Source organism: Melanostigma gelatinosum (genome assembly GCF_949748355.1).
Source record: "Melanostigma gelatinosum genome assembly, chromosome: 15".
Lineage (NCBI taxonomy): Eukaryota > Metazoa > Chordata > Actinopteri > Perciformes > Zoarcidae > Melanostigma > Melanostigma gelatinosum.
The window spans coordinates 11,111,224-11,124,371 of record NC_136648.1 but is presented as its reverse complement, the minus strand read 5'-3'; the positions used below and the strand labels follow the sequence as shown (position 1 = coordinate 11,124,371).

Below are 13,148 nucleotides of genomic sequence, written 5' to 3'. Positions count from 1 at the left end.
CTGTATTGTGCAATGTTGACTGGCACCCTTAAATCAAACAGGGCCACCATTAATATCATTCATTACACCTGTGTTGTTGCTGCTAACTGAGAAGTACCTAGTAGTGAATTAACTCTTAAAGTATTTAACTTAAATGAATAAATTAGATGTTAATGTTAATCCATGGAAGTGGATTAAGTGCAGAAACAGCCGTTATTTTCTGATGTACGTAATTTATGTAGAGAGACGGCGATACCTTTGGCGGGAAAGACCAACTACGCTGTCTAATGTTTGAGTAATTATACCGTTTGAGTAACTTTAACCTGAACTTAACTTAAACCTGTTTAGACTTGAGGTAGGCGTTTCAAGACAGCATAGAGCAACATATTACAATATTTAAGTGAGGAAAGGTGCCATTACTAACGTTATAGTTTAGTTGTGTGTTAGCTTGATGCTGGTGTAGACTGTCGTCTTATTTGGTTAATTAACCGTTAGCTTTCGAGATCCCTCAGCTCCAGAGGAGGAGAACATGGCCGCTGGGAAGATGTGCATCAGGAAGACTAAAGAGGAAACAGCCGAGGTTTGACCACACAACACATACACGCAAACGACAACATGTTTATGAGTTGATTTAATTCGTTTCTGCGTTTTATAAATCCATGTTTATCATGATTATCAAGTCTCTGGGGGACACTTGACGTGGACAACTGCGCCATCGTGTGGTTTTCAAGTCCAATTTGGTCAAGATGTTTTCTCCCGTTTCTCAACGTCTTTATTTATCTGTTTTAAAGTGGACCGGGTTGTTCCTGAAGGACTTGAAAACACAGCAAGAGTCCCTCGTCTTCGTGAAGAGGATGATGGCTGTGGCGGTCTCCTCCATCACCTACCTCAGGGGGATTTTTCCAGAGGATGCCTACAGATCCAGATATCTGGAAGGTGACTACAGATGACCACACATGACAATAAATACCATAAATATAGTTTAGGATAAATAGGGAACATTCATGCATGGTCATAAGAATAAACTTAATGCAATATCAGAACTCGTTTTTACACATTTCATTAGTTTTTAACTGTGTTTTTCTACATAGTAATTTCAGCATTATTGGAAACCTAGAAATCTGGAAAAATAACAGTTTAGACCTCTAGCAAAAGTAGTAGAACTTGACAGGGTGATGGTGGTAAACGTTGCTTATTAATTATCAGTAACTAATACATGGTTTTTCAAAACCTTTTTATTTTTTTGCCATTTCACCAGATTTGTGCATCAAAGTTTTGCGTGAGGACTGCAGCACCGCTGGTGCCAGCAAAGTTGTTAAATGGTAACTATAATATTCCTGCTCAAATGCTTCCACAGCAGTGATTTGGTCTCGCTGAGCACCAGGAGTAGGAAGTGGGCAGTGATGAGCAGCACTAGGTGGCTGAAGGACATTTCCTTTCCTAACTGATGTCTTCATCCTGTTTAATCTCTTATGTTCCAGGATGATGGGCTGCTTTGATGCGTTGGAGAAGCAGTTTGTAAGTGCATCCGTGAACACTTTTAATTTGTAATGTTTCATCTTTTGATCCATACTGCTACTTCTTCTTTTACTCTTGTTCAATGTTGTCCTCTTAACAGCTCCAGATTGTATTCATCGGGGTAAGTAAATTAAGTTGCTACAGCAACATTTATAGTTAACACATTGCTTACAAAACAGAGCAGTGACTCTGTACATGTTTTTGCAATCTAGGTCTACACCAATCCAGATGAACCAAATGTAAGTTGGCCCCGGAAATACTGAAAAACGATTTTAAGATTTTGAATAGAAACACTATTCTGTGATTCCACATTTCTCCCTTTGCAGTGCATCATTGAGTCCTACCAGTTCAAATTCAAATACACTGAGAAGGGACCAGAGATGGACATCCTCAGGTTTGGATAGAGTTTCTATGTTTGCATAGATGTGTTGGATGAAGCCTCCATATGTGATGATGACTCTGTGAAACCACAGGAACAACAATGTGAAGATCCAGGTGACGCTGGAGGACACCAAGAGAGCCTCGGTGCTGCTCATCAGGAAGCTCTTCCTGCTCATGCAGAACCTGAATGTCCTCCCCAACGACGTGTACCTCACCATGAAGCTCTACTATTATGACGACGGTAAGATGCGTGAATGTCTCTTAAGACTCTAGCGTCATTTCTTGTGTCGCACACTGAACGTCTCCTCCTGCTCTCCTTTCAAAGTCACCCCAGCTGACTACCAACCACCGGGCTTCAAGGAGGGCGAATGTGACAGCCTCTGGTTCGAAGGCATGGCGGTGCACTTCAAGGTGGGCGAGGTGCAGACGGCATTTCACACCTTGAGAGTGCGCGTGTCAGCGGAACAAGGCCGGCTGGAGAAGCTTCAAGAAGGGAACCATCTGAAGGAGACCGAGCAGGTTTCTCAGAGCAATCCTCAAGAGAGGGAAACGGTCACGGTGGGTGCAAAGATCTAGCTCATTCCTGATCAGTCTTAGTCAGTTCTCCCATGTACCAAGGTTATTTTTGTAGCTGGTTACTTGTAAGTTCATTATAATTGTCTGGTTACAGGATCCTCGTAAGGATACATACGACGAAGAGGATGTACCTTCTGAAGATGGTACGTCTGTGCTGCTACTGTTACAAAACTGTGAAAATACATCAAAAGGTTTACACTGTTAACTTTTCCTTCTAACAGAGTCTGCACAGTTCAAGAAGCCTAAAAGACCCCTCGCAAAGGTATAGTTGTACTAGAGACACGATTACACAGTGGAAACCTCTCATACGGATCACTATATTTCAATTATTATGATCATTTTTAGAGAATACGATATATGACACAATGCAAACTTGACAGGTGATTGTTTCTTTTTGTCTATCGTAGAGAAAGGCAGCTGTCAGAAATCTGTCAAGGAAGAAAAGGATTTAGACATTACACAAAACAAAAGCTCCGACAGTAATGCGAACACAAACATGAATTATTTCTTCATTTTATTGAAACGTTAACACAGTTTTATGTTATGTTACAATATATTTGACATGAAAATGTGTCAAGACGGGTTCCTTACGTCATTATTTTTCCCACCAGGCAGGATGTTACTGTCTAGTTCTAATTTAAACAACATTGTACAAAAAGCATAAATGAACTGAACAATCTTGATTAATTAAATCAATACAGCATTCAAGGGGCTCCATTTTTTTGTGTTTATAAAATTATATTGATCAAGAAATACAGCTCGACTTGTAAACCCTTCTCTGTTGTGAAGTACAACTCTGTAAAACTGTTATTTTGCACATGGGCGACAAAATATATCAAGTGAGAAAACATACAGTGCAAATGATCACAGTGTCACAGTAGAGCTGAAATCAATCACGGTTCAGCAACGATCTTCATTTGATCCATTTCACACATGATAACTTTGATTCAAATGTGTTTTAAGATTCCTGTTATTCTACACAGCTAGTTGCTTCAGTATTACATTAATTTCACATTATAGCGTCTTTTCAGTACAGACTTGCGCTCCTCTGATTCAGGCGTGTTCCTCATCACTTTGAGCTCTTTCCCTGAAGTGTTGTCCTGGTCCAGACCGTCGGTTTCAGTCTCTGGGTCACTGTCACATGTTCCTCTCGTTGAGCGTGTCCTAGAAGAGGCTGTCCACATCTCCCATCTCCACAAACACCGTCTTCAGCTGGGAGTAGTATTCCACCGTCACCTGGCCGTTCTCGCGCCCTATGCCTGGTGAATGTGGAGATTACAAGGAATAAAAGGAAGTACTCCAAACAATGATCAGATTAGCTACTGATGTTTTGTGATGGTGATGTATAAGAAACATATCACAAATAACACCTCTATAGTGCTTCAAGCAGACTGAAATGATTTTAACAAAAATAGATAACAGGCCAGTGGCGTCTGGCTTCTGGTCCGTCTGTACCTGACATTTTGAAGCCTCCAAAGGGAACCTCCACTGGAGTGATGTTGTAGTTGTTGATGAAACAGGAACCAGCCTTGAGGTGTTCCACAACACGATGGGCTCGCCTCACGTCCCTACAGAAGTTGTGTGTTCATTTTAATAATATTTACACACCTATCAATTGTTATATTTCACTGAAACTGTTGGTCATTTTGCTGCCTTCAACTTAAATCTAGATTCTTTAAGTTTCAAGACAATCATGGTTCAAAAGTCTCATTTACTAGTGCGGTCGCCCTCACCTGGTGAAAACTCCTGCAGCCAGACCCATGGTGGTGTCATTGGCTCGCAGCAGCACCTCCTCTTCTGTCTCAAAGGACAACACAGACATGACGGGACCGAAGATCTCCTCCTTCACACAGCTCATCTCATCTGTGCAGTCGCCTGAACGAGGAACAAAAGAAAAGGACAAACACACACAAAGTCACCCATCCAGACTGTATTCAAGTCAAGACGAATCCCCTTAAATGTTTGTGATGTTGCAGCCAGAGTTAGAAAAGAGGTCAAATAGGTTGCAGCACTGTACCAAAGAGTAAAGATGAATGCACTGTATTTATGGAGGTCTTACCCAATACACATGGAGTCATGTAGTATCCACCTCTGAGTTTGGGATCTGATGGTACAAAAGCTTCACCTCCGCACAGCACTGTAGCTCCCTCCAAACAGAACAAGTTACAAAAAGGTCAAATTAAAGTTGCTGCACAAGAAGCAAAATGAATTATTAGGACGAGTCTTACCTCTTTCTTTGCCTGATCAACAAAGGAGAGGACTTTTTCCAGATGTGGCCGGTTGACCAGCGCTCCCATTCGTGTGCTCTCCAGTAGTGGGTCTCCTATCTGGATGGCCCGTGTCCTCTTCACCACCTCCTCCACAAACTCAGGCAGAATATCCTTCTGGACAAAGACCCTTGTACCATTGCTGCAGACCTGTTGTTACATTTAAATCAAATAGAATATGCTTTTAATTTGTAGATGGGTCACATGTTGTGTCAGCATATAAAAATATACAACATCTACCTGGCCTTGAGACAGGAAGTTGGCCATCAGAGCTCCCCTCACAGCGTTTTCCAGATCGCTGTCCTGAAAGATGAGCAGAGGAGATTTCCCCCCAAGCTCCAGAGTCACCGGCTTCACCCCCTTGGAGGCCATCTCCATAATCTGTGGGTCACATGGAAGAATAACCATTGATTGTTCTGCTCACATTTAGGATCTACAAATCCTAAATCTAGGGAATTAATCAGTTGTGTTTACTATTTAATACACTGCACTAATAAAACCAGTCACAGTTGACCCGGTGTGTCGATTTTTAAATTCTACCGTGTAAATAGCACCGACCTTCTTGCCCGTGGCCACACTCCCGGTGAAGGACACCTTGGCGACGTCTGGGTGGTGGCAGAGTAAGCTGCCGGTCTCCTGGCCGCCCTGCACCACGTTCAGCAGCCCCTCTGGAGCTCCGGCCGCGGCATAGATCTCTGCCAGCATGACCGCTGTCACAGGCGTCACTGGGGACGGCTTGAACACCATGGAGTTGCCTATTTTAGACGACAGACAACAGAGTAAGACCCATTGTTTGACTTATCGAATCAACGAGAAAGCACTCAGAGATCAGACTGATGTCAAGTAACACAATAAGGCACATACATCCGCTGTGGTTTTAGGATAATACTTCAATTTGGAATGTTAGGGCTTATTACATCAGAAAATGATGCAATGTGTGCAAAGAAACAGACTTATGACTACTGGGATGTGACCATTAAAACACATTATGTTGCCGTAGTGCCATCTACAGGTGAAAATCCTTTACATTGTTCAGGATTGCTAAGAGTAAATGTGCGTTTAAACTTGGCTGCAATTGCAAAGTTTAAGTGGGTGAGTTGTAGCAGTTTATAAGCCTAATAATTCAAACCTAAAATAATTTGGAGACCAACTAAAGAAAAATGACAAAGAAAAACAAAAAACAAACCGATTCATCCAATATCCCAAAACCGTGAAGCCTTTTCCTACTGTAAAGACTTACTGTTGAAGAGTTCAATGAATGCTTTAACATGTGGACATTGTGGTGTTATCCAAAACCTTTTCCTAAATTCTTAAGAAATGTCACTGAATCTAGGTAATTTTTGAGACATTCTGCTAAATAAATAAAAAACATAACCTCCCTGACAGGAGAAACCATTTAGGTGTACTCTATGTTATTATTTATGTCTTTAGTAACTTTAGTAGTGTCCTTTACCACAGGCCAGGGCTGGAGCTGATTTCCAGGAAGCGATCTGGAAAGGATAATTCCAAGCACCGATGCCGACACACACTCCCAGAGGCTCCCTGCGGGTGTAGGCAAAGGATCCTCCAGCCAACTGGACATGCTGGCCTGGACAAAAAGAAGGCAAAAGTATTTTGTAAAAACAGGTATAAAAAGGTGACATTTTTAAGCTTTTAGTTAAAAGAAAGTGCAGACAGTGTAAATGTAAATAATATATTGCATATGTACCAACCTGCTAGGGTGCTAGCCAGCGCTGCATAGTACTCTATACACAGTCTGGCAGAGTCCACATCCAGACGGGCCTCTGTGATGGACTTCCCATTGTTGACCACCTCCATTTCAGCTATCTCCTCTCTCCTGCTCTGAACATGAGAGAGGAGTAAGTGTAATACCGTTTGTTTGTGTTCGACAAGATCTTTCATGAATGTTTAGTTCAGCTGAGTTATTTATACTACAAGTGTTGCTGAGGTGATGATCTCTTCAAATGCTGAGACAATAAAAATTAAAATGTCTCTGGTATTTTTTTTTTTTTTTTACATTAAATATACACAATGGATAGTGATTCCCACTCTTTAGATCTTTGTTATGCTAATTTTGGGAGGACCGCCATCAAATTACAGACACACTGAATGATTTTGGAAACCAGGGGTAGCAAATGAACCAAACAGAAAAACACCTCAATGATACGGGCAGCTTCTATCATGATCTTCGCCCTCTCCATCCCAGACAATTTGCTCCAATGGCCAAACGCCGACTCGGCAGCCTTCACAGCCTGATCTACCTCCACAGCACCACACGGCTCCAAATGGCACAAGACTCGCCCTGCACAGTGACACACGTGATGGTGACAACAGTGAGGTACACAGGTTAAGTATAAAACATGCTTGTTCATTTAGCTTTTACTGGTTCAAAGTCATCCTTTAATAAAGATGGAAGTTAAGTCGAAGCCTGTAAAATACTAAATGCAGCATGACATCGACACTCTCTTTTCCGGGATGAGTGATAAGATAAGAAGCATACCTTTGTCTGAAGACTGGGCTGCACACAAGTTGTGTACTAGCTCAAATGGAGTCTGCATTAAAACTAGGAACCAAGCCACAAAGAGCCTAAAAATCAAAACCATCATATTGACTCTGATGAAGACACAGTCGTGTTGAAATGTCTGTTTGCACAATTAAAGGCTTTCCCTTGAACGGTTGCTGACCACGAGCTGAGAAGCACCTGATTCAGCTGCATACTGCGCAGAGAACCGTGTTTCGGACATTAAGATCGATAAGACTGAAAAATCTGCAGTGTACCACAAAAGCTATAGTAGCGAGGGAGCGACCATATTGCCCACTGAAGCTGGTCAGGGGCCATAACTGCTTGCACAAGATTGTGGCCATGTGTGACTGGATATGTGGATAAGCATGTAAAGGAGTGTGTTGCTGAAAATAAAAAAGCATGTGTGCAAAGTTGACTTTCCTTGAAGAAGTAAATGTCATAAATGGAAAATGTATAATGTAAATAGACTATCAGAAAAGTCAATGTAACATAACAAAATACATTATATTGTGCTCACATGTCACACAGCAATGATCAACGTCCAGTTCGGAAACAGCGTTAATATGTGTGTGGCTTTACCTGTTGCAGGTTCGTAAACATGTTCCTTATTACATGTATCTGGGCTCGTCTGTCTCTTCCCAGCCCAGAAGTTCAGCGGGACCTTGACGTCCACTGACCCCGAGGAGACACATCGTACCGCCGCCGCGAGAGGAGCCGCAGCAGCGGGCAGCCGCAGGGACGCAGCGAGCCTCTGGAGCATAACGTCACTCACAGTGGCTCTTTTGCTTGAAGTTTAGCCGTTAACTGGAAAACATTCATGCTGCTGGTAAACGTAATGTAACACCGTCCCTTCATTTAACTAAACAAAACAGACAACATTAACGTTAGAAAACGTCAAAAGGAGTTTCACGCGACTCGGTTAACAGTTTAAAGTTAGCGACAACAAGTGTATAACACTGTTAACGTGCAGACTTCTTTTTCCTCGCTTTGTCATTTGTTATGTTGCACATTTGTCTTTACTCTGCAAAAACTTACGTACAAGCGTCTTCCCAACTGGTGCGTCTTTTAAGGTTATAACTTATAAGTTATAACTCTAACTTCACCGTAAATAACTGTTCATAAACGCTAATGTTCGGTCCGCGACATGATTTTGCTGTTGAGCAACCAGGAGTCGGGGCAAGTGAAATATGACCGTTGCTCGAGTCGAGCAGCCATCAAGGCGTAACGGACGGTTGGTTATTTTCCCTGTCAATCACAAAAAAAAAGAAATATAAAGGTAACAGCTACAAATTACTTATTTAATCGAATATAAACTTTAACGTCAACCTATGCTGAAAATAATACATGTAAATACATTTATGTAAAAAATATGTAGATTAATTGTCGAAGATGTCATAAAATGAACATTGGCGTTGTGGGAGGAGCTCCGCCTCATTTATCTTCCAGCACAGCAGCTCTGACAACGCATTGCAAGCATGGCCGGGGACAGCGAAACCCACCTAAAGGACCGTGTCGAGAACGCCAACAACATTATCCGACAGCCTTTTCTCATCGGTGTCTCCGGAGGTACCGCTAGCGGCAAGGTTGGCACTCCAGCTAGCTAATTTGACAGTTTGTTTTGCGAATTACCGTTTTATTTTGAGCTAAATCACGGCGGAGGTTTCTCGGCAGCCGGGTGTTAGTTGACCGCGTGGCTACAGCGACTCAACCCCCATGCGCTCAACGTTTGAGTTTTGATTGACAGCTCTTATCATCTGTCTAACCGTCCGCTAGTACCGGCTTTACTTGGTCAGCGTTTAACATAGCCTGTTGTGCGTTAACATGACTGAATTTCGCCTTTGTTCCGTTATTTTCTTTCCATTTCGTACGTTAGCAGGACCAACTACCGTCAGACTACGTGGAAAGCGCCGTTAGCTTACTTTAGCCAAGTTAGCTGCCCGGCTAAATTCCATCACATTGGAGCTAGTTATACCGGTTTGTGCTAACGGTAGCTAGACAATGAGCAATCTAGGCCACCAGAGTGTGTTACCTGGTATAACCGCTAACGTTAAGTTAAATAACGGTAACATAACCTAGTTGTTGGTGTAGCAGTCCTAACCAACACAGGCTCTAAAGCTGTGTCTTGCCATTGCGTACACGTCCTTTGTTCTGTTTAGGTAACGTTAAAAAACAAACTGATGACCATTCTATAAGTCTCCTGTAATATGTAATTAGCTGAAATAAGCTTTAACAGACATTTGGTTTTCACCCGCTAGTTAAATGTGATATGCCTTTTACAGTAACTTAGGCGACGGTGCACGTCACTGACACACCCCCACCCCCATGTTTCACGGAAGTGGATATTTTCTATGACGTCGTTTTCTTTGTTTATGAACCGGTGTATTTTGCGACCTTTCCGTGTCACCAAAGACCGCACCTTGAGGCACTATTTGAACATAGAAGCTTGTCAGTGACAACCACGATTCAAGTGGAATCTTGATTCAGCTCAACGTGGCAGCAATGCAGATACTATGTTTCTCTGCCTCACTGCTGACGCTTCGGTTTTAAGGATGGGTCGGCAGTTCTGGTTGAATACAGAGAAGCATTTCTTTCTTCTATCAGTAATGAAAACAAAAGTTTAGACACTCGTTTGCTAAATCTAAGCATCAATTAACCCATCAATCCCTATTTACAGTACTAAACTAATATTGTCATATAATAGACTACAAACCCCCATCAAGTGCCACCTTTTAGCCTTTGTGGAAGTGATTTACTGTTGAAACGCTTTCTTTTCACTTTATGAATAACAATGGATTATTTATTGACTCACTTTATGGATTGTCAATCTAGAGTTTGAGCATAAAACATTGTGCTGTAGATTGCCTTGGTAAATGTCAGTGTGGATTTGTCTGTTCCTCTGAAATTGTTGCGTTTGAGTGTGTTGACACAACCTACCCGCTATTAAGGGGGGGGGGGGGGGGGTCCCAATTCATTGTACTACAATTTCATTTACACAAAGGCAACAGAGGCTCGGTTAACAGGAGAATGCCCAGTCAGCGCTGGGTTTGAGATTCATTTGGTTGGGAAGGTCAGTGGGGACAAACATGGTGGGCCGCTAAGCATTTCACCTATGATTGTGTTAGTTGACCTCACACACCCTATTTCTGGTTGTATGTGATTGTGGGTGTAACAAGTCTTAATTCCATTCAATTTGGACTAAATTGAAACACGTTTTTTACTCTTATTTGGGTTGACTGTTGTGAGAAATACTGGTGTTTCTGCAGATTTTTAACCACACACTCGTATAAGTTAATCTTTTTTTTTTCTTTCTATTTGTCTGTTTCTGCAGTCGTCCGTATGTGAGAAGATCATGGAGCTGCTGGGCCAGAACAAGATCGACCACCACCAGCGGCAGGTGGTGATCCTCAGCCAGGACAGCTTCTACAAGGTGCTGACTGCAGAGCAGAAGGCAAAAGCACTTAAGGGCCATTTCAACTTTGATCACCCAGGTATGCACAGTGTATGGGATATATATCTCCTCTGCTGGTTTGCAGTAGGCACATGTGTGCCATTCATATCACAGATTTAATTTGCACCAAATAATTTGAAACTAGCTTCTGCAAGTGCAGTTTCACTGTGGGTTAGTGGTTTTGAAATTCTCTACCTACCTGACTTAACCCAAATTTATATTGTATGAAAAGAGATGCAATAACAGCTGAGGCTGCTTTAGGACTACACCTATTTAGATTACAATAACTTGCAAGTTCAAATAAGCAATTTACCAAGATGACATAAAACATTTAAATCAGACTTGTGTTCAGCAGCATGCATTGCTGCCACGTTGACGATCACTGCGTCTTGGCAGAAGCATAAACTCCATTTTTGGAGTCTGACTTTGCCCCCTGAAGCTCCTGCTTCCTTTCTCGGCTGGTTTTAACTCTCTACAGTCAGCAGGCCTTTCTCAGAGGCAGCTGCTCTAAGGCTCAGAGACTGAACCCAACACCTGTTACAGGAAAGGGATTCCTGGGTTACCAAACATGCAGTGTGGGGTCCCACATGGGCATTGGCGCACACCAAGCTGGTTTAACTAGTTTAAGTTACACAACATGTCACAAAGATCCCAACTGAGCGGTTTGCCTTTTCTTTTCCTCAGATGCCTTTGACAGTGAGCTGATAAAGCAAACACTCAAACAAATCCTGCAGGGTGAGACGGTCCAGATCCCAGTTTATGACTTTGTCACTCATTCCAGGTGAGCACCTATCTGTAACACTTCACAGTTGCTGTTTGGTCAACACCCAATATTGTATTCTAGCAGAATAGTTTACCACTAATAGTAGTGTTGAATCAGTTTCCGATTAACTTGATTGTGTAATTGGAACATTTATGTGCCACGTGTCTGAATGTAGTTGCTGACAAAGAGGAGGAAATCTGTGTTTCAGGAAAGAGGAGGTTATTACGGTGTACCCGGCTGATGTGCTCCTGTTTGAGGGCATCCTCATGTTCTACTCGCAGGAAATCAGAGATCTGTTCCAGATGAAGCTGTTTGTCGACACGGATCCAGACACACGGCTCTCTCGCCGAGGTGTGTTGTGAGAGTTTGGTTAATGCACAGAGGGCGTAGAGCATTGCACCCCTTAACTTGTGTCGATGTGTTTAACGGCCCGTACTTATATTGTTTTTGTGTGCTTTCAGTTCTTCGAGACATTGGTGAGCGTGGGAGAGAGCTGGAGCAAGTGCTGGCTCAGTACATCACTTTTGTGAAACCAGCCTTCGAGGAGTTCTGTTTACCAGTAAGTGATGTTCCCACTGCACAAGCATCTGTGCATGAGAGTCCAACTGATGCACTGGGGTGCCCAGCGTCATCAGCCAGTTTTAGCTTGGAACATATATATTTTTTTTAATGTATGTGTCTGCTCTTGTGAATCAAGAACCTGCAGTTTTAAACTACAGAGTATCTGTGGCTCTATTGTGTAAGTATATCATCAGAAATGTTTTTTGGCCAGTAACTGTGACCGTATCTTTATTTCTACTAGACAAAGAAGTATGCAGATGTGATTATTCCACGAGGAGCAGACAACCTTGGTATGGACACTTTTTCTTCATCTGTCCAGGAGTCTGACATTGTTACAGGAGTGCAATGCTAAATCGGTGGGTTGCTCTGTGTAAACATCTATCTTCCTCATTTCCTGCAGTGGCCATCAACTTGATAGTACAGCACATCCAAGACATTCTGAACGGCGGACTAAGCAAGCGCCACAACGGCTGCACGAACGGCCACAGTATTCCACGTCAGCGGCGGACCTCGGAGTCCAGCAGCCGGCCTCATTGACCTAGTCACACCTCTCTTCACAGGCCGGGGAGGGGTGTGGAGGGGTTGCGCTGTAAATAATGCCGGTTGGCATTCTTGTATTTAAGAGAGGGGAAAAAGAGATGCGAAAAGATTTGAAATGCCTTTCATTATGACTACTCTTGTTATTGGGTACTTTCATTGTAATTATGGAACTTGGGATTTTTATTTCTTCAGCGGGTTAAAAGAGGAGTTGTTCTTGTGATGAGACCATGGGTTAAAAGTGACCCCATGCATTTTCCTCCCAAATTGCATTTTTTATTTAATTTTTTTATGTATCCCCTGCTGCTTGGTGGTAAATTGTGCCGCTAATGAATAAAAGAGGGGAACCCTTTTTCTTTATTGCAATCGCTGATAAAACTTGAATCCTTAAGGGGAGACTGATACATGTTTGGTTGTGTGCCAGACGAGAAGGATGCAAATTATAACATGAGTTAAAGAAACCGGGATTTCACGCTGTATTTGTACTGACAATCTTGGGAGTGTTTCCAATGCTTTTCTTGGTATTTAAGTTCCCTCGTCTTGTGTTTCACTCTGTTTACTACAAAGTATCCACCACACTGACTCTGTACAATG

At 42.5% G+C, this 13,148-nt stretch overlaps 3 protein-coding genes across 4 annotated transcripts; 2 read left to right on the top strand and 1 right to left on the bottom strand.

Annotated features, from left to right (window-relative positions):
* Positions 1-508: 508 nt before the first annotated feature.
* Positions 509-2,906, top strand: zte38 (zebrafish testis-expressed 38; the record flags this gene model as incomplete). The annotated part of the gene is made up of 12 exons (XM_079285860.1): positions 509-559; positions 771-915; positions 1,238-1,301; positions 1,461-1,497; positions 1,598-1,618; positions 1,710-1,736; positions 1,824-1,891; positions 1,971-2,119; positions 2,204-2,436; positions 2,549-2,597; positions 2,676-2,716; positions 2,862-2,906. The coding sequence occupies 12 exons, from the start codon at positions 509-511 to the stop codon at positions 2,904-2,906; spliced, it is 930 nt and encodes a 309-aa protein (XP_079141986.1).
* Positions 2,907-3,037: 131 nt separating this feature from the next.
* On the bottom strand, positions 3,038-8,416 carry aldh9a1b (aldehyde dehydrogenase 9 family, member A1b). 2 transcript variants are annotated; one of them, XM_079284434.1, is made up of 12 exons: positions 8,281-8,416; positions 7,825-8,049; positions 6,878-7,023; positions 6,434-6,563; positions 6,175-6,309; positions 5,280-5,476; positions 4,962-5,102; positions 4,683-4,871; positions 4,514-4,601; positions 4,188-4,329; positions 3,910-4,022; positions 3,038-3,713 (listed from the first exon to the last, which is right to left on the bottom strand). In XM_079284434.1, exons 2-12 carry the CDS (start codon positions 8,003-8,005, stop codon positions 3,619-3,621), a joined length of 1,557 nt encoding a protein of 518 aa, XP_079140560.1. In that variant the 5' UTR covers positions 8,006-8,049; positions 8,281-8,416; the 3' UTR covers positions 3,038-3,618. The 2 variants fall into 2 exon arrangements, with proteins under 2 accessions (XP_079140560.1, XP_079140561.1); XM_079284435.1 differs by having other exon boundaries at positions 8,285-8,404.
* A 277-nt stretch (positions 8,417-8,693) lies between these two features.
* uck2b (uridine-cytidine kinase 2b) lies at positions 8,694-12,906 on the top strand. Its single transcript, XM_079284432.1, has 7 exons — positions 8,694-8,828; positions 10,574-10,733; positions 11,378-11,474; positions 11,665-11,807; positions 11,918-12,015; positions 12,259-12,307; positions 12,418-12,906. The coding sequence occupies exons 1-7, from the start codon at positions 8,721-8,723 to the stop codon at positions 12,552-12,554; spliced, it is 792 nt and encodes a 263-aa protein (XP_079140558.1). The 5' UTR covers positions 8,694-8,720; the 3' UTR covers positions 12,555-12,906.
* Positions 12,907-13,148: the final 242 nt, after the last annotated feature.

What these genes read in the sequence shown, in the direction of transcription:
- aldh9a1b (XM_079284434.1), bottom strand. Translation starts at nt 8,005, where the DNA reads ATGCTCCAGAGGCTCGCTGCGTCCCTGCGGCTGCCCGCTGCTGCGGCT. An exon ending in AGCTCCAGCCCTGGCCTGTG is followed by an intron (nt 5,477 to 6,174) that starts GTAAAGGACACT and finishes CGTCTAAAATAG; the next exon opens with GCAACTCCATGGTGTTCAAG. An exon ending in TGGAGGCTTCAAAATGTCAG is followed by an intron (nt 3,714 to 3,909) that starts GTACAGACGGAC and finishes CACATTCACCAG; the next exon opens with GCATAGGGCGCGAGAACGGC.
- uck2b (XM_079284432.1), top strand. Translation starts at nt 8,721, where the DNA reads ATGGCCGGGGACAGCGAAACCCACCTAAAGGACCGTGTCGAGAACGCC. An exon ending in GACTTTGTCACTCATTCCAG is followed by an intron (nt 11,475 to 11,664) that starts GTGAGCACCTAT and finishes TCTGTGTTTCAG; the next exon opens with GAAAGAGGAGGTTATTACGG. An exon ending in TCGAGGAGTTCTGTTTACCA is followed by an intron (nt 12,016 to 12,258) that starts GTAAGTGATGTT and finishes TATTTCTACTAG; the next exon opens with ACAAAGAAGTATGCAGATGT.